The sequence below is a fragment of the Macaca thibetana genome, chromosome 13 (genome assembly GCF_024542745.1).
Source record: "Macaca thibetana thibetana isolate TM-01 chromosome 13, ASM2454274v1, whole genome shotgun sequence".
NCBI classification, from domain to species: domain Eukaryota; kingdom Metazoa; phylum Chordata; class Mammalia; order Primates; family Cercopithecidae; genus Macaca; species Macaca thibetana.
This window is the reverse complement of record NC_065590.1, coordinates 83,608,274-83,636,080: the sequence shown is the minus strand read 5'-3', so window position 1 is coordinate 83,636,080 and position 27,807 is coordinate 83,608,274. Positions and strand designations below refer to the sequence as shown.

The following is a 27,807-nucleotide window of genomic DNA, read 5'->3' as shown; positions in this document are numbered from 1 at the left end:
AGGTACCCTTTTCTAGGACCCTTGCCTGCCACCTACCAGAAAATTGTCATGATAACGAAGGAAACCTAGGATGTGGGTGAGCTGAATGGCACCCCCTGGAGTTGTGCAGTGTGTAACTTGAGCAACCCGTCGGCAGTGGCGCTGGGGGACTTACTGAGCTTATTACCTTCCAGACACTCTTCTAGCATGTTCCATGTGTTGACCCATTTAATTCTTACAACTCTGAAGTGGGTACGTTCATGACCTCCGTTTACAGGGGAGGAAACTTCGGTTCAGAAATGTCAGATAACTTTCCCATGCTTACCCAGTGGGTCAGCGGGTGGACACCAGGCAGTTGAGTGACAGCAGGGCCCTCACCCCAGAGCCTTGTCCTCAACCCCATATTCACTGTTCCATTCTCAGCGCTGAGTCCCAGGTCTGGTCATTTGGGTAGTTGGCAGGTGCATGTCCGGTGTGAGGACAGAGGGGCCTGGCTTCGGCTCAGTTCAGCTCCTGCTTCCCTTCCCCATTTGGAAAATGAGCAGCTGGTCCCAGATCAGAGGCGGTGCCCTCACTCGTGCCCAACTGTGCCTGGTGCTAAAGAGCCCTGAGCCTCCCATGAGATCATCCAGCCCACCAGGCTTCCTCCCCAGGGCCTCCTGCAGCCAGGCCCTCCTCCAGGCCTGGCCAGCCTCTGTGGTCTCAGTTCTCCCTCCCACCTCTCAGGGTTCCCTGAGTGGCGTGCTGCCTCCTCATTTCCTCCAGCCTCCGTGGTCGGAGCAATCCTCCTAATGCGCCACTGGCCAGGCCCTCCCCTGATTGGAGCCCTTCAGGGGTCCTCCTTTCTCACTAAGCCCCTCACCTGTTGCTCAGGCCACCTGTGCGCCGCAGCGCTGCACCTGCTCACAGGGCCCCTCACATCACTCCTATCTAGACCTGTGTTTAGCCTGTTCCTCCTCCAGAAAGCTTCCCTGGACCCTCACACCATGTGGAAGCCCCCAGGCCCAAGTGCCAGCCTAGGGCAGACAGGTCTTTTCTCTGTGACTCACTCTTCTCTCCCAGGTGGAGGGTCCTGGGGACATGGCCTGGGCCAGAGACCAGGCAGGCATGGACCACCCCCTGCCTCACCAACTGAGAGACAGTATGCTGACATCACATCTGGCTTTACCCAAGGTGGCTCAGGTCACCTCAGCTCCCTGCCGCCTCCCCCTCAGCCCGTCTCTTCTGATTTACACAGGTGCTCCCACCCGAGCCAAGGCAGCTTGTCCTCCCTGGGAAAGTCGGGTGTGGGCTCATCAGGGTTCCCAGCCACCATCCCCGGAACCCCTGCAGCTGCCAAACAGAAACCAGAGCTTCCACATGAGGAGCTGCCAAAAACAAGTGTTCAAGCCCCACCAGAGAGGCCTGGGGAGGCAGGAGAATTCCAGGAAGGCGAACACTCCATCCCAACAAGAGCTGGTTCTCATAGCCCAAAAGGGACAAGGGGCACAGGTTACTGTCCCCACAATCCCCAGCTCATCAGGCTCCAGCCTTCTGGGAGTCCAGCCCCTCCCCTGTGGCAGGTGGCAGTTGGGGCTCACGTGGAAGCTGGGGGTTCCACAGCCTCTTCCCAGGTCAGTAAGGAGAGAAGCTGGCCGGGCATGGTGGCTCATGCCTGTAATCCCAGCACTTTGGGAGGCCGAGGTGGGTGGATCACTTGAGATCAGGAGTTCAAGATCAGCCTGGCCACCATGGTGAAACCCACCTCTACTAAAAATACAAAAAAAAAAAAAAAATAGCCAGGCGTGGTGGCAGGCGCTTGTAATCCCAGCTACTTGGGAGGCTGAGGCAGGAGAATCACTTGGACTTGGGAGGTGGAGGTTGCAGTAAGCTGAGATCAAGCCATTGCACTCCAGCCTAGGCAACAAGAGCAAAACTCTATCTCAGAAAAAAAAAAAAAAAAAAAAAAAAGAGAGAGAGAAAAGAGAAGCCAGGCATGATGTCTCACACCTGTCATGCCAGCACTTTGGGAGGCTGAGGTGGGAGGATCACTTGAAGCCAGGAGTTTAAGACCAGCCTGGGCAACATAGCAAGACCCCATCTCTACAAAAAACTTAAACATTTAGCTGGGTATGGTGGCATGCATCTGTAGTCCCAACTACTTGGGAAGCTGAAGTGGAAGTATTGCCTGAGCCGAGGAGTTTGAGGTTACAGTGAGCTATGATCACACTATTGCACTCCAGTCTGGGTGACAGAACAAGACCCTGTCTCAAAAAAAAAAAAAAAACATGAAAAATGTTTCAACAGGAGAGAAGCCCAACCTCAGAAGGTCCCACACGCCTGATAAGGGGCCCGCTGTATCCCCACCCGCAGACAGACTGCACCTGCACACCTGGCATGGCCTCGCCCTGCGTGCGTTCATCACAGGGCCAGGCCCCTGCCCTGCTGAGCTGCACCTGGGGCTGGGCCTGAATCCCTCCTGGCATGGGCAGTGGCAGAAGGACAATGAGTGTGTAATCCTGCTCCTGGGACTAGGTCAGTTTTCTGGAAGGACATGGCCTTACTCGTGGTGGAGTAGAGGTGCCCCCACAGTGCCCCCCGGGCACTTGTCCTGGGAAGGATCTCCAAACCCATGAGCAACCCCCAGGCCCACTAGGAAGAGGGAAAGAGAGATGATGAGTCACTGACGCTTGAGACCCTGAAAAGCTATTTACTGGGAGCTCTGGAACCAACTGCCCCCAAATGCATGCTCGAGGGCCTCTCTCTGCCTGGCTGCCCTGCGCTTCTGAGCCAGCCGAACTGTGCCTGCCCTTGTATAGGACGAGACCTTGGGCAGGTCGCCAGGTATCCTCTAGAATCCAAGCTCCAAGGGGACAGCCAGTTGCTGTATCCAGTGCTTGGCACATGACAGATGCTCAGTAAACACTTGTTGAGTGTATGAGTGAATGAATGCCTCCAGCTGAAAGGATCAGTGCTGCCCACAGTACTGAAGCACAAGCTCCAGGTGCTCTGTAGGCACCAGAGCAGGGAGGGTAGAACCCAGGAGGAGGGGACAGCTTCAGCAAGGGTGCAGAGGGGGCTCTCTGGGCCCTTAGGGGGTCTTTCAGCAAAAGTCATCCTGAAAAAATTTGACTTTCAGTCATCAGCTTCAATGGTCTTAACACAAAGTTAATTCAGTTTTTCTGCCCTCTCACATTGTCTCGTCCAGATATTTTTGTAGGATTTAACCTCACTGTCTTACTATCACCCACTGACCATAGGAAATTCCCTTTTTGATGGATCTTCGCTCTGTGCAGGGCCACATCGTGCTCTGAGCAGTGATCAGTGTTCCTCTTTCTCCTGGAGGCATTTGTTGTTTGTTGATCGATCGATCGATAGATGGTGGGGGCTTTGGCCAAGATAAGCCCTTGGCCATGTGAGGCCTTGACAGTTTCTAGGACTGCAGCTTCTCATCTCTGGCGGTTGAGTTCACCAGCCCCTCCTGGGGTTCCAGCGCCTCCTGGTAGGTGCTTCTGGCCTTCCCTCCCTCCCAAAGGCAAGAGGCCCCCTTACCACCTAAGGACAGAGCCCTGCCCTGTCCCCACTTCCAGATCCCCCTGGGTTTTGCCTTGGCTCCTCCATCCAGCTTCTGCTCCTTCCAGGGGTCCCACCCAGCTCGCCTCCCGAGCCACCTCTCCTCAGCCTGGACCCACCTACAGACTGTCGGTGGTGCTCCTTGGACTTGGGCTTCACCTTCCCAAGGGACCCCTAAATCTTCCTGGGGCCCGAGCTTGCCTTCCCGGGGCAGGGTGAGCAGGAAGCAGGGAAACACAGTGGTGGGTTGAAAGCCATACATGCAGGGCTTTGAATTAAGCAGAACCTGATTCAAATCTCCGCTCTGCCACTCACTTGCTGTGTGGCCTGGGACCAGTGACACTCTGCGCCTCATTTTCCTGGCCTGTACCATGGGGGCAATCTGTCATAGAGCTGCCCTGAGGATTCCAAGAGTGGATCTCATCAGCAGTCTGGTCTCTGAGAGGGTGGCAGGTGGGAGGAAGCGTTTCAAAGTGCTGGGCTTCCCCTGCCCCGCCCTGCTCCTGACCACTCCCAGTCCCCAAACTCCCCAGCTGAGGACGAATGCTATGGAGTGAGATAGATGGTTGCAGGCACGAGGCGGGGGTCATCAAAGCGCCCCTTTGGACCATTAGCAAGCAACCAGAAGTGTGCTTGTTATCTTGAGCTTATTGGGGTTTCCAAGTAGGGGTCCCCTCCTCGCCTGCCTTACGCCCCAGTCCTAGACCCGCGGGCTGGGGCGGGGTTGCTTGTGCCCGGCAGGAGAAGGAGGTGGTGACGAGTCCACTCGGGCCGCCCCGCCCCGCGGCGCCCCGCCCCGCGGCCCCGCCGTCACGTGCGCCGGGGAGGGGACCACCGGGAGGTTCCCGGGCGCGCGGAGGTGGCGCGTCTGTGAGCGCCTATTTGCATATGCGCACCCTGGATATTTATAACTTCTCTTCAGCCAGTTCCAAGTTATTGATGTCTTAAAGTGACTTTAATCTGAGCCTTCTTTTCTCCAAATGGGCTTTTGATTTCCGGAGTGATATTATACATGGCTGTAAGCTATTGACTGAGCGATTGCCGTTGTGTTCTCAATGTGCTGATGCTGAAAATCTGCGATATAAATAAACTTCCTCTGGTAGAATCATTATAAAGCACAAGCAGCAGAAATTTATGGAAAGAACAGATTAAATGCTTAGACTTAAATTCTTCAGTGTGCTGGTTGCCCTAAACTGCTGTGTCTGGAGTTTGGGCTGCTGATTCAGGTGGAAAAAATCAAACGGACACATCGCTTGTCGGTGCATTTTTACTATGATGTATTGTGTTGCCAAAAGAGAAAGCTCAAAAGCTGCCATTGATAATCCTGGTTAAAACTTGGAACATAAATTATTAAGACGTGTAGTTTCTTTTCCGAGTGGTTGGGGACTGAGGCACATAGCACACTAAAGAAATATAACATCAATATGCGCTTATGCATTGTAATGCGGGACATTTTTATGCTCATAATAAAACATTGCGCCTACAACTATGTTTATGAAAGCAACAGATAGAAAGATCCATAATGCCACTTAATAGAGTTAATCACCTCCCATCGGAACGTTTTAAAAAGCTTTTTATTGCATGTTGAAAAGCTCTGACCATAATTAATACAATGCACACTGTCAGGTGCCAGTCAGAGGGCTCAAGGCAGCAAAAGGAACTTTCCAGCACACTGGGGCAGGGAGGGTTTTCGGGACTCTGTCCAGGTGTCTCAGCGCCAGGATTTTAGGTCGACTTTAGCCTCTGGTTGAACTGTGTCACACATTGGGCTCTGGCTGGGCCTTTGGGTTCTAAATTTTAAGCTCTGAGCTGTAGATGTAAATTCTGAGTTTGCTTCTGTTTCTGGCTTCTGGGCTTTGGACTGGATCCTGGGTGCGCCCCCCCCTCGGTCCCTGGGTCCTGAGCAAGATCGCCACACAGAACATGTTTACCCAGGGCCAGGAGGCAGGGATAGATGTTTCCTAACAGTCTTGGGTTTGTTTGCCATCGATTTGATGAGTCCGGTTGACCATAAAAAAGGATCCAGTGGGCCCTCCCTGCACCTCTCCCCTTCCAGCCAGTTTTCCACAAAGGGGAGGGCAGCACCCGCTGTGCCCAGGGCTGGCATGTGGGTGAGGGCCAGTCCCTCAAGACAGTAGCCTGCCATGGGACAGACCCCAGAGTCACTGGCAGGGCCAACCTCACCAACCAGCCAGGAGGCTCCGGGGCCAATCACTCCCCTTCCCCTCCAAAGGAGATGCTTTATCTCCTTTTTCCCTTTTCCCACAACCATGGAGTGACAGGAGCCACTGGGAATCTCCCAAACAGCCCAGAAAAGCTGAGGAGGTAAAGGGCCAGCCTGAGGTAATAAAATAATAAAATGGTCTTTTAAAAGTGCACGGAGAGGGCCAGATGCGGTGGCTCACGCTTGTAATCCCAGCACTTTGGGAGGCCGAGGCAGGCAGGTCACGAGGTCAGGAGACCGAGACCATCCTGGCTAACATGGTGAAACCCCGTCTCTACTAAAACTACAAAAAAATTAGCCAGGCGTGGTGGTGGGCACCTGTAGTCCCAGCTACTCAGGAGACTGAGGCAGGAGAATGGCATGAACCTGGGAGGTGGAGCTTGCAGTGAGCCAAGATTGCGCTGCTGGACTCCAGCCTGGGCGACAGAGCGAGACTCTGTCTCAAAAAAAAAAAAAAAAAAAAGTACACGGAGATAGTGCTCCCCATGGCCTGGGCCTCGCTCCCATGCCTGGGTGGTGACTCGGGTGGCTGGTGGCTGAGCTAGGGCCTCTGGTACTCAGACAGGGAATGTTCTGAGTGTGAGAGCTCTTTTTCTTCCTGAAAAGTTGGACCAACAAGAACTGGGAGTGAGGACAGTGAGGCCAGGCTTGTCTCCCAACACCACGTGGCGGATTTCTCTCCACTGGACTGGAATCCACCGTGTGTTACAACTCGAAGGGCTGGGTTGCCACCAGGGGCCCAGGGTTTGGAGGGATGTGTTGTCACCAGGGCCCAGAGATTTCTATGCTTGAAAAGTTGCTGTCACAGGCCTTTGGTGAGACAGAGTCATACCTGAACTGACTTCTGGTGCCCAATAGGACACTAGTCACTGAATTTCCATCATGGCCTGAAGGGTTTGACACCCCTCTGCCATCTCCCTACCACCAGTACCCCTGCCAAAAGTGAGACCCATGCTGAAATGAACTTACCTTTTCAACTAGGGAACTATCTTGGTCCATTTTGCATTGCTATAAAGGAAGACCTAAGGCTGGGTAATTTATAAAGAAAAGAGGTTGATTTGGCTCATGGTTCTGCAGGCTGTACGGAAGCGTGACACCAGCATCTGCTTCTTTAGAGGCCTCAGGGAGAGGCCTCTAAAGGGGTTGCAGATGAGTGCTGGATATGCAAGAAGCGTCCATTGAGGAAATAGGCATGGGGCACTCACCTCTGATCATGACTGGGTGAGTTTCCTTCTGAAGTCCAGTGCCTCCTGCTTTATGAAAGTGAGCCATAGGGTGTGGTCAGGCTCCCCTCATGGTGGAGAGCACAGGGGAGCAGGCATCACAAGGTGAGGGTGGACGGAAGAGAGAGGGAAGGAGCACCATGCTTCTTTAAACAACCAGGCCTAGCATGAACTAATAGAGGGAGAGGCCTCTCAAGACAGTGAGAGGTGCACCAAGCTATTCACCAGGGGTCCGCACCCATAACCCAGACACCTCCCACCAGGCCCCACCTCCAACACATTTCCACGTGAGATTTGGAGGGGACAAATATCCAAACCATATCAATAACCTTTTCCAAATCGAGCTGTATACTGGGTCCATGGGGGACACTGTCCATTCTTGCCCTCTTGGAGGTGAGTACCATGGTGGGACAGGCCCACACCTCACCCCAAGTTGTGCATGAAGTCACAAGGACAACTGGAGAAAATATTGAGGCATAGGTGTTGCAGAGGAAAAACTCATTCTATGCATCAGTCAACAAAACTGTACTGAGCACCTACCCTGCATAACAAGCCAACCTCCCTGCCCTCAGGGGGCTCACATTCGAGCTCCCCAGAGCCTCCCAAATGATGACGGCAACCACATCCCAGATGCAGCAACTAGAGAAATAACAAGTTGCATGTGCCTTTTCCAAGGCTGCCTAAGACAGGCTGAGCTACAATCCCCGAAACCAGGGCAGGGGTCTCGGGTGGATCTTCAGAGCCACATCCCAACCCCCTTGCCAAGCTCCCTCCGCCCCAGGCAGCAACTAGAGAAGTGTGCCCAGCCTCGGCTCAGGAAGGACAGTGTGTGGTGACCCTGTGGGAAGAGAGCAGTTCCTCTCAGTCTTTCTCGGGGACCAAGGCCAAAAGCCAGAAGGTTGCAGAAGTTGCTTATCCTGGAGGCAACAAAGCGAGGGTGCCTTGAAGTTATGCAGATCATGACTGTTCCACAAAGCCTGGCAGAAGGGGTTGCAAATGAGTGCTGGATATGCAAGGAGCGTCCATTGAGGAAATAGGCATGGGGCACTCACCTCTGATCGTGACTGGGTGAGTTTCCTTCTGAAGTCCAGCGCCTCCTGCTTTATGAAAGTGAGCCGTAGGGTGTGGTCAGGCAGACAGCGCATGTGGAGCACCCAAGACCAAGTGCTCAACCACAAGCTGGCCCACCCAGACTGGCACAGAGGTAAAGGCAGCCCGACCCTCAGTAGTCACAGCTGTCCTCCCAGCAGCGATCAGGCACCTGGCAGTTGCCAGGGCCCCTCTCTCTCTGCCCAGCCCTGGTGGCCTTGGAGTGCCTGCTGGACAGTTGCTCCCAATTCCTCCCTGGCCAGTGGCCTTGAAAGAGTCCTGAGTCCTGAGTGAGTAGGGGAGGCGGTTGTAGTGGGCAGAGCCAGGCTCAATGAGGTTCCCTGGGGGACTTCTGGGATGAGTTTGCTAATAGAGACGTCTGTTCTGGGAGGTCGTGATACCACCTGTCATTAACCCAGGCACTCCGCCCGGGGTTCTCAACCAAGAATTCGTAGGTGGCTGCTTGCAGGCGGGTGAGTGATTTGCAAGGACCACAAGAATATTTGCATAAACATATGTATGGAAGTGTGTATTTATTTGCATTCATTTGCATAAATTGCTGGCTCTTTGAGCTGTTGTTCCTTAATTTTATATTTTTTAGTAAATTTCTTTGAGCTCTGAGCACAGATCCAGACACTTCAGGAGTGAGAATAAAAAGGCAAAAACATACTTGTGAATCAGAAACTTGGGGGGTGAAGCCTGAGCCTCTGTATATTTTTAAAGCCTTCAGGTGAGCCCAGTACACTGGCCAGGAACCAACGCGAGACAGGACAGGCCTATGTCAGATCAGATCAGCCTCCCTCCACTGGGCAGGTCACCTCACCTCTCCCAAAACTCAAAAGCAATGAGGAGTGTGAAGTGCCAGTGCCATGCCAGCCCGCGGCGATCACCCAGCAAGCACTCACTGGGCCCTGCTCAGCATCACCACCACTGCACGGTGCCATCCTGTGTAGACCCGGCTGCTCCTCCTGGCCCTGCCACCCAGTGGCCCTGGACTCCACCCCTAGGACCCTGAGCTCTTGGGTAGTGAGTGCTCCACGCTGAGGCCTGGGGTCTGTTCTGTCTGAGGCACACGGTCATTTCTCCTTCGAGGTGACTTCCAGGCTGACAATTCCATCACTGCCCAGATGCCTGGGAAATGTATGCTTGTGATCAGGAGACCACCCAGCCCTGCTGGCCTCCCTCTGTTCCTCTTTCCAGGCCAGGAGAGGGCCAGGCACTGAACGACCCTGAAGCTTGCAGGCTTTTGCTTTCCCTTGCAGGCGCTGCCCAGGGGAGAAGAACACTGGATTTCTGGAAATGTCTAAAGCACTTCAGTGCAATTGTTGCCAGGGTCCTGCCCCTCTCTGCGTAATTTTTTTCTCCTCCTCCCTGTTCGACATCTTCCCTCCATCGTCCCCCACCCAGCTGGCCCAGCTGTAGCATCCCTGGTCACTCTGTGCTTCTCTACCTTGAGTCTCTGCTTGTGGACAGCCCTTCCTCCATGGCTGATGGCTCAAACCCTGTCCATTCAAGACCCAACTCAGTGCCTTCTATCCCACAGCACCTTCTCCAAGCCAGCACCTGTTTCCCTCAATCACTCATTCAAACCTTACCTGAAACCTGCTTGAGGCCAGAAGCTATGCTAGGCACTGGGGTGCAGAGACCGGTCAGATGCAGGCTTTGCTTTTGAGAGCTTTCCTGAGGAGTGAGAGCTTTTCGGAGTGGTGAGCAAGTCCATGACTTCCCCTGCCCCAGCGCCTACCTGTGCACCCCTGTCGAACAGGTGCACCACATTGGAGGTTGCTGCTCAGAGCAATGCTGCAGACCTTGCTAACGGGAGACAGAGCAGTCATACCTTGGCCTGCAAAAGTCCACGGAGGAGGGAAGTGGTTTCAGAAGCTCCAGGGGCAGAGGGGAACAGATAGGAGCTGAAGGGGCAGCTTCTGGTGGCAGCCGAGGTGGCCAAGCCCACTCCTCTCTTGGATCCACCTTTGCTGGGACAGGCGGGGTTCTTCCTAGAACCTCAAGGAGTCCCAGAGCTTGATTCGCAGACCCTCCTGATCCCCCAGGCCAGCCAGGCTGGGGAAAAGGCTGTCCCCAGCCTGCCCCAGGCCTGGCTGCAGCCCCCACTTACCCAGACCCTCAGATGTGCGTGGTCCCCACTGCTGCTCCAGCAAGGCCCCTCAGGGCCATCCTTAGTCCCTTCCCCTCACCTCCACCCTCCAGAGGCAGCACCCACCCTGAGAGGGAGCCAGCCTGGGCCTCCGCAGCAGAGCGTGGGAGCCCAGAGAGCCCGGAAGTGGCACAGCAGGGGCAGCGTGATTCACCACCAAGGCTGAGCTGAGCAGGAAGGCCGTGGCCCATGGTGGGCAGCGGCCACTCCCATGTCAGGCCGAGCAGCACCTTCCTCATCCCCGGGCTGGCGACTGTGGAGTCTAGGAGGACCTGGTCCTGTGTGACCACAGGGGACTGCAGACTCAGCTGGTGACGACCCCCACACGGCCAGCCTGCAGCGTCTCAGTGCCCCCAGGCCAGGAAGGCCCCTGTCTTCCCATTTGGTCAGGGTCGTTCACTCAGCCAGCAGATACCTCTCTGCCCCTGCTGGGTGCTCAGTGCTGGAAGTCCCTGTCCATGAGCCACCCCCGGTCCAGAGAGAAGCAAACGGACTCAGCAGAGTGCTGAGCCAAGCGTGGTGGGACCACAGAGTGGCAGCCGATCTTACCGAATGGGCAGATGTTTTCTGAACGAGGACGAAGGAATTCCCAGGCGGAGGGAATAGCCTAGGTGCCACCCTCGTCTTCCAGGCTCCCACGCAGCCTCCGTTTCCCTTCTGCACAGTCCTGCCCCCCTGAATGGATAACCGTACATGCAGAGAAGGCTCCGAGAGGGCAGAAAGCCAGGTTGTTGCGTCCCTTCTGCCCCCTGCACAGGGCCTGGCGCACAGCGGGGGCCCTGCCCCGTGAGCCGCGCCCGTGGCCGGTGCTAGACGCAGCCTGCTGGGGACACTGGTCCTTCTCAGCGTTTGTGTTCACGCAGGGGGTGGTCCCCCCACCGTGTGGCTGCCCTGCCACCCCCGGTCAGCCTCTGAGCACAGTGGCCGGTGCCCGGCTCACTTAGAGCTGAGGCCCCCAGAACCCGGGGCTGCAACCGAGTACACCGGCCTGGCCACGCCAGTGCAGGACAGCAACTCTTGGGTAACTGTGTCCAATGGATTTGTAAAAACAGGGCCGTGGTATTATCACAGAATCTGGTAGGTTCTGCTTCCCAAGAAAAACAGACTGTCACGTTAAATACATATGGGGAGGGACCCAGGCAGAGACGGGTGTCAGTAAAACCGGAAGCTCAGCTGAAATGGTAGGGACACATGAATGGTCCCAGGCGGGGAGAATTGAGCCAGAAGGCCGTGGAGCATGGGCCGTGTGCCCAGTCAGGCCTCTCCTTCCTGCATCTGGGGTATCAGTCGTGTTGATCGTCACGTGGAGCCCAGTGAGTGTCAGAGGCTGCAGAGGGCTCTGGGAGTATCGGGGGAGGGAAAGGCGGCGGCTCCACCTGCCTGAGCTGGCAGGCTAACTGGAAGATAGGATTCAGCAGGCAGAGATTACACACCCAGGAGGAGGGATTGGCCTGGGACGAGGGGAGACCAGGCACAACCTGGGGGTTGGGAGGAGGGGGGTGTCAGTACAGCCCATCTGTTGGTTCTTTCTGGGACCTCATGGAACCAGGCCGGGTGCCTCCTCACAGGCTGGGGAACAACATGGACTCGCCGACCGGTGTGATGGGCAGGGGGCATGCTGGGCACTGTGTCTGCTACATGGGGGCACTGCAGCAGCGTGTCACCCTTGGCAGGATGAGGGGCTGACTCCCCGCCGTTGCATGATCCCCCCGGCCCCTAGGCCTGACATAGGCCTTCTAAGGCAGACCTGACGCCCTGACTCTGCGCCAGGGCCTGCGGCAGGGGGCGGATCACCTGGAGGGCACAATTCCACTTTCCTCTTTCATGCCTGTAAAGATTTTCTAATATTCCTATAATGATGTGGAGATTACTTGTATCGTCTTAAAAGGTCGTTAGAAATATGAAAAACTAGAAATGACTCTTGGGCTTTTACCGCCCCCTGAAATGGCAGGAGGCAGGTGTATTGTCCTAAACTGACCCGGGCCAGGATGGGCAGGAGGGGTGGGCACAGAGAACCAGGGGCAGACACTCCTCCTGGAAGACCATGAAGGGCACAGGGTGGGCAGCGAGGGGAGGGGTCTCTACACACACACACTCACACACTCACACACACACACTCTCTCTTCTCCCCTCTCTCCTAACCCCACATCCTCTCAGCTGTGACTCCTCCCTGGATGGGATTCACAGTGTGACATGAGCTGACATTAGCTCCTGGCATCTGGGGTTTCCATCTCATTTCCCTCTTTACCTAGGTAACTAAACTGATTGTACTCCTGGCTCTGGTTCACTAATTCTTGCAAATCCTTTAAAACTATTGATTTATTTACTGGGACTATGGCTCTCAGAATTCTTGGGAAATAATGGCTTTTACTGAAGCAGGAGGAGGAGACCCATGTTTTCCCGTCTCCTGTGACTCTCTCCTGCCTGCCCCTATCCCCAGTTCTCCCTGAATCTCTTTCCACTCCTTCTCTAAACCGGCCTGTCACCTGGCGCAGGTGGCTGACTTTCCCAAAGCCGTAGCTGGCCAGATCTTGGAAAGATTAGGTCTCCAGGAAGAATACAACAAAGTGAGGTTTCATGAGCACATGAGAATTTAGGCTTTGGGTTTGCATCTGTGGCTGTCGGGCTCCTCATCCCTTATGGAGGAATACCATTTCCTCGTCCAGGTCCCTGTGGCCCTTCTATTTCCAAAGTACACCATTCTTGTGGGTCTGCAGCTTTGGATGCCAAAGTCCTGAGGCTGCTCACTCGGCCTCTTCCCAGCCAGCCCCTCCCCACACCCCACAACAGCTGTTCACCCAGCTCCCCAGGACCCCCAGTGGAGGCCAGTCAGCCAGGGCCTCTGAATGGATAGAGAGTAGGGGGTGGTCTCATGGTAGCTGCAGAGCCACGCACTCCTGGAACCCAGGGCTGCCCGCTGGCTGGGAATGGAGGGCAGCAGGCTCCCGGGGGAGACTGTGCCTGTATAGGACCCCAGGGGGACTGTCTCTGTGACAGACCTGGCTGCACTGCCTCAATTCCTGCCCCAATTCCCAGCCTCGTTCACCAGCCTCCAATATATACCTTTCTGCTTCGCTGTCAGAACTGGGTCCTGTGGTTGGCATCCCAGGCCCTGACTGGGACAGATGCATGGATATGTCAGGCCTATGATAAATGCCACTTATGGCAGAGCCTGCCCAGGTCCTGGGGGAGCATAGCTTTGCAAGTTCATCACAGCCAACATGGTCATCGCTGTCTTTGCACTCCTGAAGGAACTTCGAAGTCTGGGGCCGGAGCACCCAACCGGCCAAGCCCAGGCCTCATGACCACACGCCAGCTACCAGGGAGCTACCTCCCCTGGGCCCCACAGTGACGGGGCCCAGATCCCCACATCTTGGGATTGTCCCCAGTAGGAAGGGGTTCCAGCGCTGAGCAGCCAAACTCACCTCTGTCTACTCCAGTGGCTCCTTTCCTATCAGATTTGAGCTCCTTGGGGACAGAAGGTGGCTTCCTCTCCATGGTCCAGGCCTGGCATGAAGGAGGCCTGTAAACACGCACTGAGGTGTTGAGCTAGTTGATTCGGAGTGACTCACCCCTCTCACGTGTCCGGTTCTCCACTGGAGACAGCCAGCGGTTGCCCCGCAGTCCTGCGCTTCCTGGCCCCACTCCTGGCCCCCCGGTCCTGGCCACCCACCCCTCTTTCCTCAGAAGGCTTCTAGCACCACAGCTGACCATCCTGCAGCTCTCTCATCCAGCTCCTCACTGTGGGCACCTGTGTCTGCACTGAGCTGCGTCCTCCCCCGGGACAGGAGCTGTCTTGCTCACCTCTTGCCCCCTCTTCCTCCGAAGCTCTCACCCCACCCCAGCTCCAGGTGTCGGCCTGGGGCCCTGTGCCTGTGGCACCTGATGATATGCTTTGGGTGCTTGCCTAAGGCCTGGGAAATTCAGAGGAGGGGTCAGAATGGGCTGGAATGGCAGGGGCAGCCCGGAAGAAGGGAGCTCATGATGGTGTGAGAAAGAAAGCCCCAGGCCAGGGGAGCGTGGGGAGGTGGGCCCGCACGTGCAGGGGCAGGCCACTCGCAGCTGCTTCCCAGCAACCTTTCCAGTGTCAGAGACAAACCTGACGCTCTCAGCCTCCCTCGTGAAATCCACCAGTGGCCCCCAGCCTCCTGTGGGAAAAAGAAGATGGGTTGGTTTGCTTGGTTCACTGTCAGATACGGGTTTGCCTTGATCTGCAACTTTTCCCTCTGCTTCTCATATGCAGAGGCCTCATGCTCACACACACATATACAAGGGCGTAGACACGCACCCATGCCACATGCTGTCTCCCACACACAACTACACAGACACAGGCACAGACACACACCCACACCACGTGCTCACATGCACTATGCACACGAGGACACACATACACCCATCCTCACACACACAGACACAGACACATACACAGGGGTGCGTGCATGCTTGCATGTACATACCACATGCTTGCATGTACATATACATACAGGCACGTGCTGTCTCACACACACACACATACACACACGGGCATATTCACAGGGGTGCATACAGATCCCCATACCACATACTTACATACACACACACACACACACACCCCTACATGGGCAATACACAGGGGTGCGTACACACACCCATACCACATGCTCACACACACACCCCTATATGGGCACATACACAGGGGTGCGTACACAGACCCATACCACATCCTCTCTCACACACACACACCTACACAGGCACATACACAGGGGTGCATACACACACCCATACCACATGCTCACATGCACAACACACCCCTACACAGGCACATACACAGGGGTGCATGCACACACCCACACAACATGCTCTCACACACACACACACACACATTGGCACACATGGCTGCATACACACGCCCACCCACGGGCTTGCACACACCATATGTTCACACCCACATCTTTGTACCCACCACATGCTTGAACACACATGTAGATACACATGCGTGCACACACACAGCCATGTGTGCACACAGCACATGCCAGCCATACCAGTGACCTTCAGTCCCTAACGTGGCCCTCTCACACCTCAGCCTGTGTGTTCACATCTCGCCCCTGCAGCTAGCTGGGGCGCTCCTGCTCACCTTTTGAGTCTTCCCTTGACTGTCACCTTCCCTGTGGACACTCTCCTCAGCTCCGTCGGGTAGAACCAGCCATCCCCTCCTCGTTGCCACATCCGCCCAGCACTTGCCCCAGTCAGACTCCTCTTGCAGGGCATTCCAGGCAGACACACACTCTGTGAGTGTGTCTCCTGTTAAACTGTGAGCTCCCCCAGCTCTGCACACGTGCCGATTTCCATGTGACCCCAGCACCCCCTTCTCCCCCAACCAGTGCCCGGCACACAGGAAACAGCAGTTTAATGAATAAACGAAGGGGCCAAACAGACACAAGCCATCTGAGGTTCCCAGAACTCGGGGTCTGAGTCTGCCTCTGAAGGAGGATGTCAGGGCCCCAGCCCCACTCAGCGGTGGACGTCGTCAGCTGCTCCAGGGCACCCTCTAACCTCTATAGAGTTCCCCTGTCGTTCTGGCCTGACCCCAGGGCACTCAGAGCTCTCCAAAGTGCTGAACTTGGCTCTTGCATTTGGCCCCAACTATCTATCCTGGCTTCTTCAATCCCTCCAGCCAAGAACCACCCCATCTTCCAAGAGCCCACCCTCCAATGGAAAAGAAGCAGTACCTCTAAATAAATAACGCTGTAGACAGAACACAGTTCTTCCACATGAAGACGTGGAGAGCTATGAGCACGGGGGAGGAGTGAGACCCACCCACCCTCACCCCCACCCCAGACATTGGATTCAGTTCAGTTTCTGAGGCCAGATTCGAGTCTTTTCCTCTTCTGGCCCTGAGGACCAAGGCACCTCAGGATACCTCGCTTCCTGGTAACAAGTTCTAACCCCTGGTGGGGCCAGCTACCTCACAAAAGGATGGTAGGGCCACCCTGCCCCTAAATGCCTGCCCCTCTGTCTGCTCCCATCTGCCTTGGCCCCTCACCTGGCCCTCCCCCAGCCCACCTTCAGGCTTCCAGGCCCCACAGAGCTCTTCCAGGTCCTGCCTTGAATCCCCTGGATGTTTAATTCCCCACACAAAGTCCCCTCCACCTCCAGCTCTGGCCACTCTAGAACTCTTCACACTACTGGCCTTGACCCTATTTCTCACCCAAGTCTCCTGAGCCCTGGCCTTCTCCCAAGGTCTCTCAGCCCTGCCCTCACCCCATGACATGTTCCTTCTCTCCTGCTCGGAATATTCCCATCATCCCTCGGCCTCCATCCTCCAAGCAGGGGAAGGAGCCAAGCGGCAGCCTTTTTGCTGGAGGCAGGAGGGACTACATGCTGCTAGTGTCAACCAAACCAGGCACTTGCTCCAGCGGCAGCCACAGAATTTGCCCATGGCCTTCCCTGCTTAGCTCAGGACCCACCCCCACCTCTGCAGTGCCCACCCTCTGGCCAGGTTCCTTGGGCTGGGGATGGGATCCTGACACTCTGCCCCCGTCCTCCTCCATTCCTTCCTAAACAAGAGACCATACCCTTTGACTCCTACTCTGAGCCCACAAGGCACGAGTTGTCCAGGAAGATTATCTGTTTTTGGCTTTCTTTTTTTTTGGGGGGGGGGTCGAGGGGTAGATCTTATGATCCAGGCAGCTAGGACCCAAAGCCTGGAGAGAACCCTGTTCTGCAGAGTGGCCTCAAGGGCTCCAGGCTGCACCTGTATTCGGCGGCTGCTGGGGTGGTCATTTCTTCCCAGGAAGACCATTTAAGGCTCTTCAAAGCCATTGGAGCTGAACAGATAATTAAATCTCTCCCCAAGGAGGACCTAAATAATTAATGTGCCAATGCTTTAGCAACTGTAGATTGCATACGAATTGCAGGGTTATCGCCGTTATTAGCACCAATGTTGCCTGAAGTTAGAGGGGCTTGACTTTTACATTCTGTCCATCCAATTCCACACAACTGTGGTATTTCAAATAGTTCCAGTAGATCACATTTGAGGGAATGTCATCTAACTCCCTAGCACACATCTGCATGTGGTCTGTAACCCACAATGAATTCCAATCGGAAAGGAACTTTTTGTGCAAAACATGGTGCCAGGTGTTCAGGGGGCCAGAGAGACAAGCCCTCCAGAAGATCAAAAACTAGAAAGGAGATGGACAGACAGACAGACATTCCTCCGTAATAAGGCAGCCAAAGGTCTCTACTCCAATGAAGGTACCAGGTCTCATGGGACCACAGGAGAGGGTGAAGTTAATGGCAACTGGAGAATTCTGTAAGAATTTTTGGAGGATGGGATTTTAAGCGAGGCTTACAGCCAGGCATGGTGGCTCACACCTGTAATCCCAATGCTTTGAGAAGCCGAGCCAGGAGAATCACTTGAGGTCAGGAGTTTGAGACCAGCCTGTGCAACATGGCGAGACCCTGTCTCTACAAAATAATAATAATAATAGAGTGAGGCTTAAGGAATGGATGGGACCCTAGGAAGCAAGTGTAGGAGAAACCTTGGCCAAGGCAGAAAGAGAAACATTCAAAGTGAAGGAACAGGATGAACTGGGTGTGAACTTAGAGTGAGGGATGTGTGGAACATGATAGAATATGAAGCTGTGAGCACAGATCAGGTCAGGTCATAGAAGCCTACAGGAGCCCACAGTACAGAGTTTGGAAGTAAGGGATCCAGGCAGTCGTTGGTCTGGTGGACCCTAGATGAAGAAAGAGCTCCCACTCAAGGTCACAGGAGGATTGAGGTGAATCTGTGACTAGATCTAGGTCTCCCAGTCGCACTACCCACGGCCCAAGCTGGCAGCTGCCTCTGTTCAGTCCTTGGACCTAAGGGTCAAGGGCACAAACCCAGGGAAAGAGAAGGGAATATTTCTGTTAGTTTTATGATGATTTCAAAAAATGTTAAGGAGAAAAATAGAAGTGAATTTTCTATCATCTTAGAGGACATGAGAATGTTCCAGCTGGAAGGCAGTCTTCAGTCCCACCCACACCCACGGGTGTGCAGCCCTGGGTCAGGGGCTGTAGGCACAGAGGGGACCTCTGGGGCCAGCTATCACTGCTCAGTAAATAGGCCTTGTCATCCAGTGTCATCAGTTTGGAAACGGCAGGCTAGTGGGAGAGGTTGTGACTGTTCCTAGGACTTTGGCTCCCTTTTAGACAAATGGCAGAAATTCCCATTTAGACAACAGGAAAGCCAGAAGGGCTCCTCACTAAAACCCTAAGTCCAGGCAAGAAGTCAGAGTGTTTCACGGTTCCTAGGAGGGTTTGCCTGCGTGGGGCCTCAGGTGTCACACGTCCGACTCAGGCTGGATGAGGGATCCACAGGTACCGCCCACAGGTGGTTTCATTCTGTCTCATCTGGAAGCTGGAGCCTGCTCTTGGCCTCCAAGGTTCATTCTGAGGCCAACTCTTCTTTGGAAAAGAAGTAGGGGAAGAAATGCATATCTGATCAGACGGGGGAGGGAGGGCAACGTTCCGCTCGGGAGGCGCGTGGAGCAGCAGTGGGATGCTCTGTTTGCGTAAAGCCTCCATTTGTCCCCACAGTGTCAGCATGCGTCGGCCTCACTGCTGCTGGATGAATTGCCCTATGGGCCCGCCTGACACTGTCTTCGCTGGGCCTTCTCAGTATATTTCACAACTGCTCTGAGTTTATGATTTTTTCAGGTCCTTTATCAAATATGTGTCATACATACCAATGGGATGGGAAGCATTTATCACCTAGCTGGGTTCTTACTTGAGCTCTGAAAAAAATGATTTGGCCACACAACCTTTCTCAAGGCTCTGATTTAATGGACTTCTCTGTGGCAAAGCCACTGAAATTCTTTGCCTTTTAATATTGACATCTCTTCCTCTTTATTACCATCTCACACAGCTCTTGTAGTCCAGCCGGAACGAGCCCATTAGTCTCTGACAAATAACTTATGTCGTTTGGTGAAAAATATGCAGAAGTTTGGCTGCAACTTCATCTCCAGCCTTGGTTCTGTTTGTGGCTTCACTCTCCTCTAGGCAAAGCATCCAGCCCCAGGCAGAGCCTCCTCAAGTCCCCATTCCCTCATGCCCATTGCTGCTGCATCCACAGAGCCATTTCATACTAACCACTTAGAATGAACGGGGTTCGAGATGGGTCGCGAGAGGGGATATCTGGTCCGTAACTCGGGGGTGAGAACTGAACGTGAGCCATGGCCTCAAGAAGCTTTGCTCACTTTCACTCACTCTCCAGGGACCCCTGGCACCACCACCATAGAAACGAGCCTGGGCTAGCCTGTTGGAGCATGAGAGACTGCGTGGAGGAGAAATGAGCTGTCCCAGATGAGACATTTAGACCAGCCAGTCTCTGCCAATATCAGCCAGGCCTGACCTAGATCTGCTGAATGTAGCCCAAACTGCCAAACCAGAATCACAATCTAAATAAGTGCCCATAGCAGCATTGTTTACAACAGCAAAATGGTGGCAGCAACCCAAGTGTCCATCAAAGGATGAATGTTAAACAGTATGTGGTATCTACATACAGTGGAATATTAGCCAGCCTTAAAAAGGAGGGAAATCCTGATGCATGCTACCATGTGGGTGAACCTTAAGGACATTATGCTAGGTGAAATAAAGCCACTCACAGAAGGACAAATATTGCATAATTTCACTTATAAGAGGGTCTAAAATAGTCAAACTCATAGAGACAGGAAGTAGAATGATGGTTGCCAGGGCTGGGTGGAGGGGAGGTGGGGAGTGGTTGTTTAATGGGTGTGGAGTTTCTGTTCGTGAAGATGAAAAGGATTCCAGTGGTTTGCCCAACAGTGTGAATATACTTAACACTACTGAGCTGGACACTTTAAAATGGGTACATTTTACCAAAACTTAAAAAAAAAAAAAAGAATTAGCCTCAAACTGTACTAGCAAAGGTGAAACCAACACAGGGAAAGTTCCCTGAGCACTGGAGTCCATCATCTATTCATGCTTTGTGTATCAGTTAGCTCTTGCTGTTTAACGAACAATTCTAAATTGAGTGACTTAAAATTGAGTGTTTCAACAACAGCCACTTACTTAGACTGTGATCCTGGCCTGGCAGTTTGGGATACACTCAGCCGATCTAGGTCAGCCTGGCTGATACTGGCAGAGACTGGCTGGTCTAAATGTCTCATCTGGGACCGCTCGTTTCTGCTCCATGTGGTCTCTCATGCTCCAACAGGTTAGCCCAGGCTCGCTCCTATGGTGGTGGTGCCAGGGGGCCCTGGAGAGTGAGTGAAAGTGAGCAAAGCTTCTTGAGGCCATGGCTCACATTTACACAGGGTCAACTTCCACCACTTTCTGTGGTCCAAAGCAAATCACAAAGCCAGCCAAGATTCAAAGGGTGGGGAAATCATCTCCACCTCTTGACGGGGGAAGCTACAAAGAATTTTTGCTATCCATCACACCAGCTATATATATGCCAGGCCCTGTGCTGAGTGTTGAAGATAAAAATATAAATAAAACACAGTCTAGTGCAGGAGGCAGACATGTAAATAAATAATTACAACTCCTAGTATCTATAAAGAAGTGAGCACAGGTTGCTCTGCCAGCCTGCGAAAGGGGGTGGAGGGCAGGGGTATGGGAGGAAGAGGGGAAGGAGGCAAAGAGGCCCAGGACAAAATAACACTTTCCCTGGTGGTGAAGGATAAATACTGTTTGGCCAGATGGAGGAAGGGGATGGAAGATCCAGGCAGAGAGGAGTGGGGACATGTGTGGGGTGCATGGAAGCTTTGTTGGGGAGCAAAGGGCCCCCTGGGAGTGGAGGAGGAGCTGAGGGAACGGGGAGACCCCCAGAGAGCCGTGCTGCCCCTGCTCAGCCCCGAAGGATTTGTGCGGCCGGAGGCTGTGAGGAGCTGCAGTGTGGAGGTGGCCTGGAGGGGGACAGGCTGGAAACAGGGAGACGTCCTCAGAGGCTGTTGCAGTGACTCAGGTGAAAGATGAGGGCAGCTCACTCAGGGTGCTGAAGGGCCTGGGGCAGGGGCGGCTGGATCCTGAGAATTCTAGGAGGTGAAAAGATGGGACTTGGTGTGATGAGGGGTGGGAGGAGTCCGGGGAAGGCCTGCAGCATGCGGGCGGTGGACTGTCTTCTGCGGGAAGAGAAGCTCCATGCTGAGTCGGGCATCTTGGGCGTGCGGGAGGAAGTGGGAAAAGGGGCAAAGAGGCCTGGGACAAAAATCTGAGCCTGGGGGCAGCCACTTCAGTGAGCAGCACCAGGGTGTGCAGTCCCACAGGCGCAGGTGGGCGGCCCACTCGAAGCCGAGGAGACCCAAAAACAACCCCTGGGGCTGGCCAACAGGGACGGATGCTGAGGCCAAGTCTTCACCCCACCTGGTAGGCTCAGCTGCCAGCACTCCGCTCGCCAGACCCCAACGAGCCTCCATCCAGGGAAGGCCATAGCGTCTCTGGGCCATCTTCTCCCGCGGAAACCTGGAGCAGCAGAATAGTGCAGGGTGCCAGGTGCTTCTGGAAGTCTGCTCTGAAGGCCCAGCCCTGAGGCCTGCAGACCTCCCCACACCTGGGAACAGGCCTGGTTGCTGGAGGCCTCCTCACAGCGCCCCACACACCTCACTGGGAAGCTCCTCAGAAATCAGGGAGTGTCCTTTGCCAAAACATGGGGCAGGGAGGAGGGCAGCCTGTGCCCGGCGGGTCCTGGTGCCCCCTTGTGGATTCTGGGTCTGCCGCCCCCCAAAAGGCACAGCCTGAGAGCCTGCTTTGCCAGCTGGGCAGGCGATGGGCAGCAGCCCGCACACACCAGCCGATCGATACCTGGAATGCACTTGGGGCCTGCTGGGAAAAGGAGTCCCCTGGTGAGCACTTTCATAAATTGACAAATTCTTCTGAAAGTGAATAAATAATCTTCCCCAACTATTAAATCCAGATTTCCACCAAGTGAGATTCAGAGAGAACAGAAAGCACCTACATTAGGAGGGGGACACCTGAACCTCCAAGCGCCTTCCAGGTCTGGCTGCAGAATTCCTGGAGCAGCAGGTGTCACGGCCGGGGCTGGGGCTGCTGATAGAATCACTGCCGGGACCTCGATTTGAAGGGAAGGTCTTCAGAAACCCTCGGGATGCCTCGGGCCCAGAAGGAGTAGGCATGTGTGTGCTGCTGTGTTTTCCAGGCCCCTAAGCACTGATTAACTCAGCAGGCATGTGGGGCCACATCTGTCACTCTCTGCAGTGTGACACCCAGGGGGTTACCGAGCAGTTATCTCTGCCCTCCTGTGCTAGAGGAAATGGAGGCCCAGAAAGCTGGGGTGGCTGGCCCAGGGTCACACACCAATTAGTGGCAATGCTGGAACAAGAACCAGGATCCAGGTCTTCAGAATCCCAGCCCAGAATTCTCTCCCCTCCCCTACCACTTCACTCAAAAAGGTGACATCATCTACCTCGCTTCACTCAAAAAGGTGATGTCATCTACCTGGCTCGTGGTTTGGGCATTAATTCAGCTGGTGACTTTCTGGAGACGCGTGTGAGTGCGGCAGCTGAGCCTTATCCAGCCTGGCCCTACAACTGGCCCTGTGCTGTCTCCCCTGCGCCCCGGCTGTCTGAGGCACCGCCAGGCTCTCTCCAGCCCAGGCCTCTATCCACTGCCTCCTACCCCAAACCCCGGGTGTCCCACAGGCCCCACCCCACAACTGATCTTCTAGTTCCCTCCCTTCCTGATGTCCCACCACCATCCCCTCCAAAATCCTGTCAATGGTCTCCACGCCTCCCCCTCCCCGCTTCCTTCCTGCACTGAGCCCCACGGGGTCCACACACTCCTGTTTCTCTGTCGTGCTGCTGCTGTGTAATTCCGGCCTTCTCACCTCTCCCTTGGAAAGACCGTCACCGTCACCAGCACTGCACTCGCCCCCACGCTGAGCTCCCTGTGTGCCCGCCACATGCTGTCTTACGGAACCTTCAACAAGGGCGGACCCCGAGGCTCTGAGAATGTAGGTCCCCTTTCTCAAGGTCACACAGCTGATAGGAGGCCCAGTGCAGGTTCACCCTCAGGTCTGGCTTCGAGGCTCAACTCTCCGCACGTCACTTTCTTGCCTCCCATTGGCTTCCTAAGCCACTCCCCATCCTGCCTCTGTGTGGATTTGTCTGAAACCCAAGTCTAACCTCACCACTTCCTATCCAGAATCCCCTGTGGCTCCCTGGTGCCCTGGATGAAGCTGGAGCTCCCAGGCAAGACTGCTGCGATCTGGCCCCACCCAGCGCCTCATTGTGTTCCCTGTTGCCTGTGGCCCTTTTGGCCACCAGCACCTGCCCCCTCGTGCTTCTGCGCCCTCCCGCACCCTCCCGCTGGTGATCTGAGCCTGTTGGTCTCTGTCTTAGCTCCCACCCTCTTTGCTCCGGGTCTGAGCTCACCCCATGTAGATCCTTCCTGAAGTCCCAGCCAGAGCCCCCTTCCGCACCCCTGGAGATGCTCTGCTACGACTCCAGACTCAGTGTGACTTGGGGTTGGCAGGGTCAGTGATTCGGCCTTGCCCATGGCTCCCAGAAGGCAGGGCCCCAGACCCCACTCCCTGAACATGCATGTGGCATGTTCTCCAGGAGCCCCTCCCACTGTCTTCCTTGGTCTTCAGCAGAGCCCAGTGTGTCCTCACCAAAAGGGCCTGCCTGGCAGTCAGGGAGCAGAAGCAGGATCCTCAATCCCCATGTTATAGATACAGAAGTAGAGGCTAAGAGAAACAAAGGGGCTTGGCCAAGTGTCAGAAGCAGGACTGGGGCCAAGAAGAAGTCCTGGCGGGCAGCCAGCCCTGGCCCATGTGGACAGCGATAGCCAATGAGGCTGGAGCATGGGCGATGGCAGGGGGTGCTGAAGAGCAGGGCTCAGCTCTGCAGGCCACCCTCTCCCATACATCTGCTAAGGGAAATCGCCTGGCCTGAAGACAGGTCATTCTGGCCCAAAGATCAGGGGCCTTAGGCACAGCTACCAGCAACATTAAGGGCAGTCCTGGAGGCAGGCAGATGAGGCAAGGCTGTGGGAAGCAGTGGTCACATGAAGGCCCTAACTTTGGCCAGTGAAAGAGAGTGTGCAACCCCAACAGGGTGGCTGGCAGGCTCTTCCCTCCTTCTCCTTTCTAAGCCTTGGGGTGGGTCTGGGAGAAGCTTCTGACATCCCCAGGTCTGGAGCCCATGGGCCCGGGCACTGTCTGTGCCAGCCCCAGGTCCGAGACACCGGGCACAGGTAGGTGCGCAGCACAGTGGGAGCCTCCGAGGCCACTTCCTGGGACCTGCTGGGCTGTAAAGCAGGCTCTGCCCAATGTCAAAGCCCCAGGAGAGGGTGGGCGTCCTGAGAGACTCGCCTGGGACATGGGAGGAGGCGCAGAGGGTCCCTGTCCCTTGCTTGCTTGCTTTCCCGAAAAGTCCCCACAAATGTGAAACAGAAGGAGGTGTTTGCCAGTTCTCCCATGGCCCCCTCCTTTCTCGGGGTCCGCTGCCATGCCATGGCTGTGAGTGTCTAACATAAGGGACGCTGTTTTTGCAGGTTTTGTGGTTGTGATTCCTTTGAACCATATCCAGCCCATCTTACATCACAATGCCATGCTTGACTTGGTCTCCAATACATCGGCACCCATTGGCATTTGGAGAACTTGCTCCGTGGTTATTTAACAGTTTTTAGTTGTCTGTGATAATGTATTCTCTATGTTTCCAATCGTCAGTATGGGAATCTCTCCCCCAACCTTTCAATTTCTGGGTTTGATTTTTTGTATCATATTTGGTTTTTTTGCTTTTTGAAGTTGTGATGCCTTTGGTTATTAGCCCCTCCCAGTGGCTGCTTGTTTATGCATTATGTTTGTGACTTCTTTTGACTGTCAGTGTTGAGCCAGTCTTGCCAAGAAACAATATCAAGTATTTCCTATTTCTCTACTTCTTGAAAGAAAAAAAAAATACTTTTTTTAATTTAAAAAAAAAAAAAAAACTCTTAATGGGAACCTGGCCCTGTCTGTCTTCTCTGTTCTGCAGAAATGTTGAAGGAATTGAACCAGCAACGCAGAGCGAAAGCGTTTACAGACCTGAAAATTGTTGTTGAAGGCAGAGAGTTTGAAGTCCACCAAAATGTTCTAGCTTCCTGCAGCTTGTATTTCAAGGACCTGATTCAAAGGTTTGCCTTCCTTCCAGCTGTGGTCGGGTCTGTTCCTTTGTAGGACGCTTTTGTGTCGCTTTTCTCTTCCCCTCTCTTGCAGGTTCCTGAAGCGTGACTCCCTGTCACAGAGCCAGTAGCCATCTCTCCTCCTCCTCCTCCCCAGTACCCTCTCACACACAGCCTCAGAGCAGCCACTGCCCCCAGCATCTGCCCCCACCCACAGCTTTGCTGGTCACCAGGGGCCTCTGCCAGCAGTAGACAACACCCCGCCCCACCCCTGAGATCCCAGGTTCTCAGTGGCTCACAAGCCCTCCCTGAGATTAGGGGGACTGTAGGCTCCATTTTAAGGGATCACTGCACACTGCCCCCACTGGACCAGAGCAGGATCCCCAGTGCCATCGTCCCTGCTGTCAGTGATGACTAATGCCAGGAAAGCACATCGATCAGGCCATCCCTGCTGAGGAGCACAGGGTGCCCCCGGGGCCGCTTTTCCCCAGCCCAAGTCGGGGAGAAGAGACTTGTAGCAAAGCCTGGGCAACACTGCATGTCTGATCCTTGTGCACTGAGCCTAAACCGGCGCTGTGGAGCATAGACCAGGTGTGTCCTAAACACGGTCTCTCTCAACCCTTGCTCCCTCCCTCCTGCCCTCTGCCCTGGCTATTTCTACCTGAATGAGTCTTATTGGTGCATGAGCATCTTTTTTTTTTTTTTCTCCATTATGTTGATTTTTTTAATTTGTCTGCTTCATACCTTTGCAAAGAAGTCAGGGGCCACCTTCCAGCTCCGTAGTAAGGGAGAGCAGCCAAGGGGCCAGCCCAGGGTAACGCTCACATTTCTCTCAGCCCTCAGCAGATTAACGCCGCTGCTCCTCTTGCCTTGCAGCCTCTCCGGGGCAGACGCTGAGCCAGGACTGTGCTCAGAGGGAGGACAGGACCTCTGCTTCCCAATGCCGTGTTTGGACTTGCCAACTAACCCCGGAGTGACTGTGTTTTGTTTCAGGATGGATCCCTGGCTGGCATCTCCTCTCCGATCCGTCCTTTCACATAGAGCCCAGCTGCCCTGTGGGCGGGCTCCGCCTGGCCCCATGCCGGCCCTCAGCCTCGCAGGAAGGGGCAGGCTCTTTGGGACTTCCCATCTCATGGACACCTCGGGTCTCCTGCCCCCGGTGCTTGGGCTCTCTCTGTCCAAGCACAGGGGTTAGGGGCATGTGGTCTGGGGTGAAGGGATATGTCTAGTGCCCTCACCAGGCCAGGGACGACTTTGTGCTTCCACTCTTGACAAATCCTGGAAGCAGGGGCCCGCATCTGGCTGCTGGATCACGGATGAGCGTCCTAGGGTCTTGGGCCTGGCTCCAAACCAGCTGGAGAGGACAGAAAGGGGGCAGGTCAGTGCTGAGCGGCAGCCTCATCCCCAGCTAGAACGTGGTGGGCGAGAGGAGCACAGCGCCCTCCGATGGCTTTCAGAGACCACACATGGAAAGCCAGACTTGCACGCAACAGAGAAGAACACGTGCTAGGTGGGAACCCAAAGTAGTGAAGGCTTCTTGGGCTGATAAGAGGGAGGAAGAGCATTCCAGGCCAGGGGTGGGGCATGAGTGGGGAAGGGCAGGGTGGGGCAGATGGCCCTCCCAGAGTGGGCTGCGCTGGGGCAGGCAAGCCCTGACCCCATGCTAGGACCTGGGCATGGTCTGAGGTGGGTAATGTCAAGAGCAGTGAGGAAGGGACACCCACCTGAAGGCGGGAGAACAGTAGGATGTGTCTCGGTGGCCCTGATCAGAAAGGATGGGGCTGGAGGAGAGAGGACATCCACGCCTTGGCAGGTCGGAGACCTGGGTCCTACACCTGACTCTGCCACTTGTCCTGTGACCTCAGACTGGTCACTTCCTCTCCTGCACCCTGGGCTTTCTCATCTATAAATCAGAATTGGTTCACGTGATGCCCAGGTCTCCTGCAGCTCTGACACCTCAGAGTGATGGGCAGAGGATGGGCAGGACCAGGACAGAGAGGCTTCCCACGTGCAAGCACCAGGACCCAAGAAGCTGAGGTGTCATGGGCATCAGAGGTCACAGGGAGGAGAGCAGGTCCACAGGCCAGCGTTGGGAAAGCTGGGGAGATGAGCAGTTGAGCATCTGGCGTGTCAAGCTGAGCAGCCTGATGGACGCCCAGGTCCCCAGGTTGGGCCGCCTGTAGGCAGCCAGGTGCATGGATCTGAACCCAGAGCGGTCTGAGGTTTGTAGAGTCGGGGCTGGGGGGCCTTCAGCATACAGGAGGGTCACACGGGAAAAAGGAGGGAAGCCAAAGCCAAGCCCCAGGGTGCCCTGTGACGGAAGGTCGCCGTGTGAGTTTGCAGCCACAGAGCACACGTTACCATTGGTGCTGATGAGTGCAAACAAGTGCCTTCTCAGGAGGAAAGCCAGGTCTTTACAGGAAGATGGTTTCCTTTCCCGCCGTGTAAAATCACAGAGAATTTCACATTCTTGGTGGTCA

At 54.9% G+C, this 27,807-nt stretch overlaps 1 protein-coding gene across 1 annotated transcript in view; it reads left to right on the top strand.

The window, feature by feature from the left end:
- Positions 1-27,807, top strand: part of LOC126933656 (kelch-like protein 29) — a 58,668-nt gene that overhangs the window by 19,983 nt on the left and 10,878 nt on the right. The window contains exon 3 of the mRNA XM_050753658.1: positions 25,201-25,339. Coding sequence (XP_050609615.1) covers positions 25,201-25,339 — 139 coding nt within the window. The remainder of the gene's footprint in view (positions 1-25,200; positions 25,340-27,807) is intronic.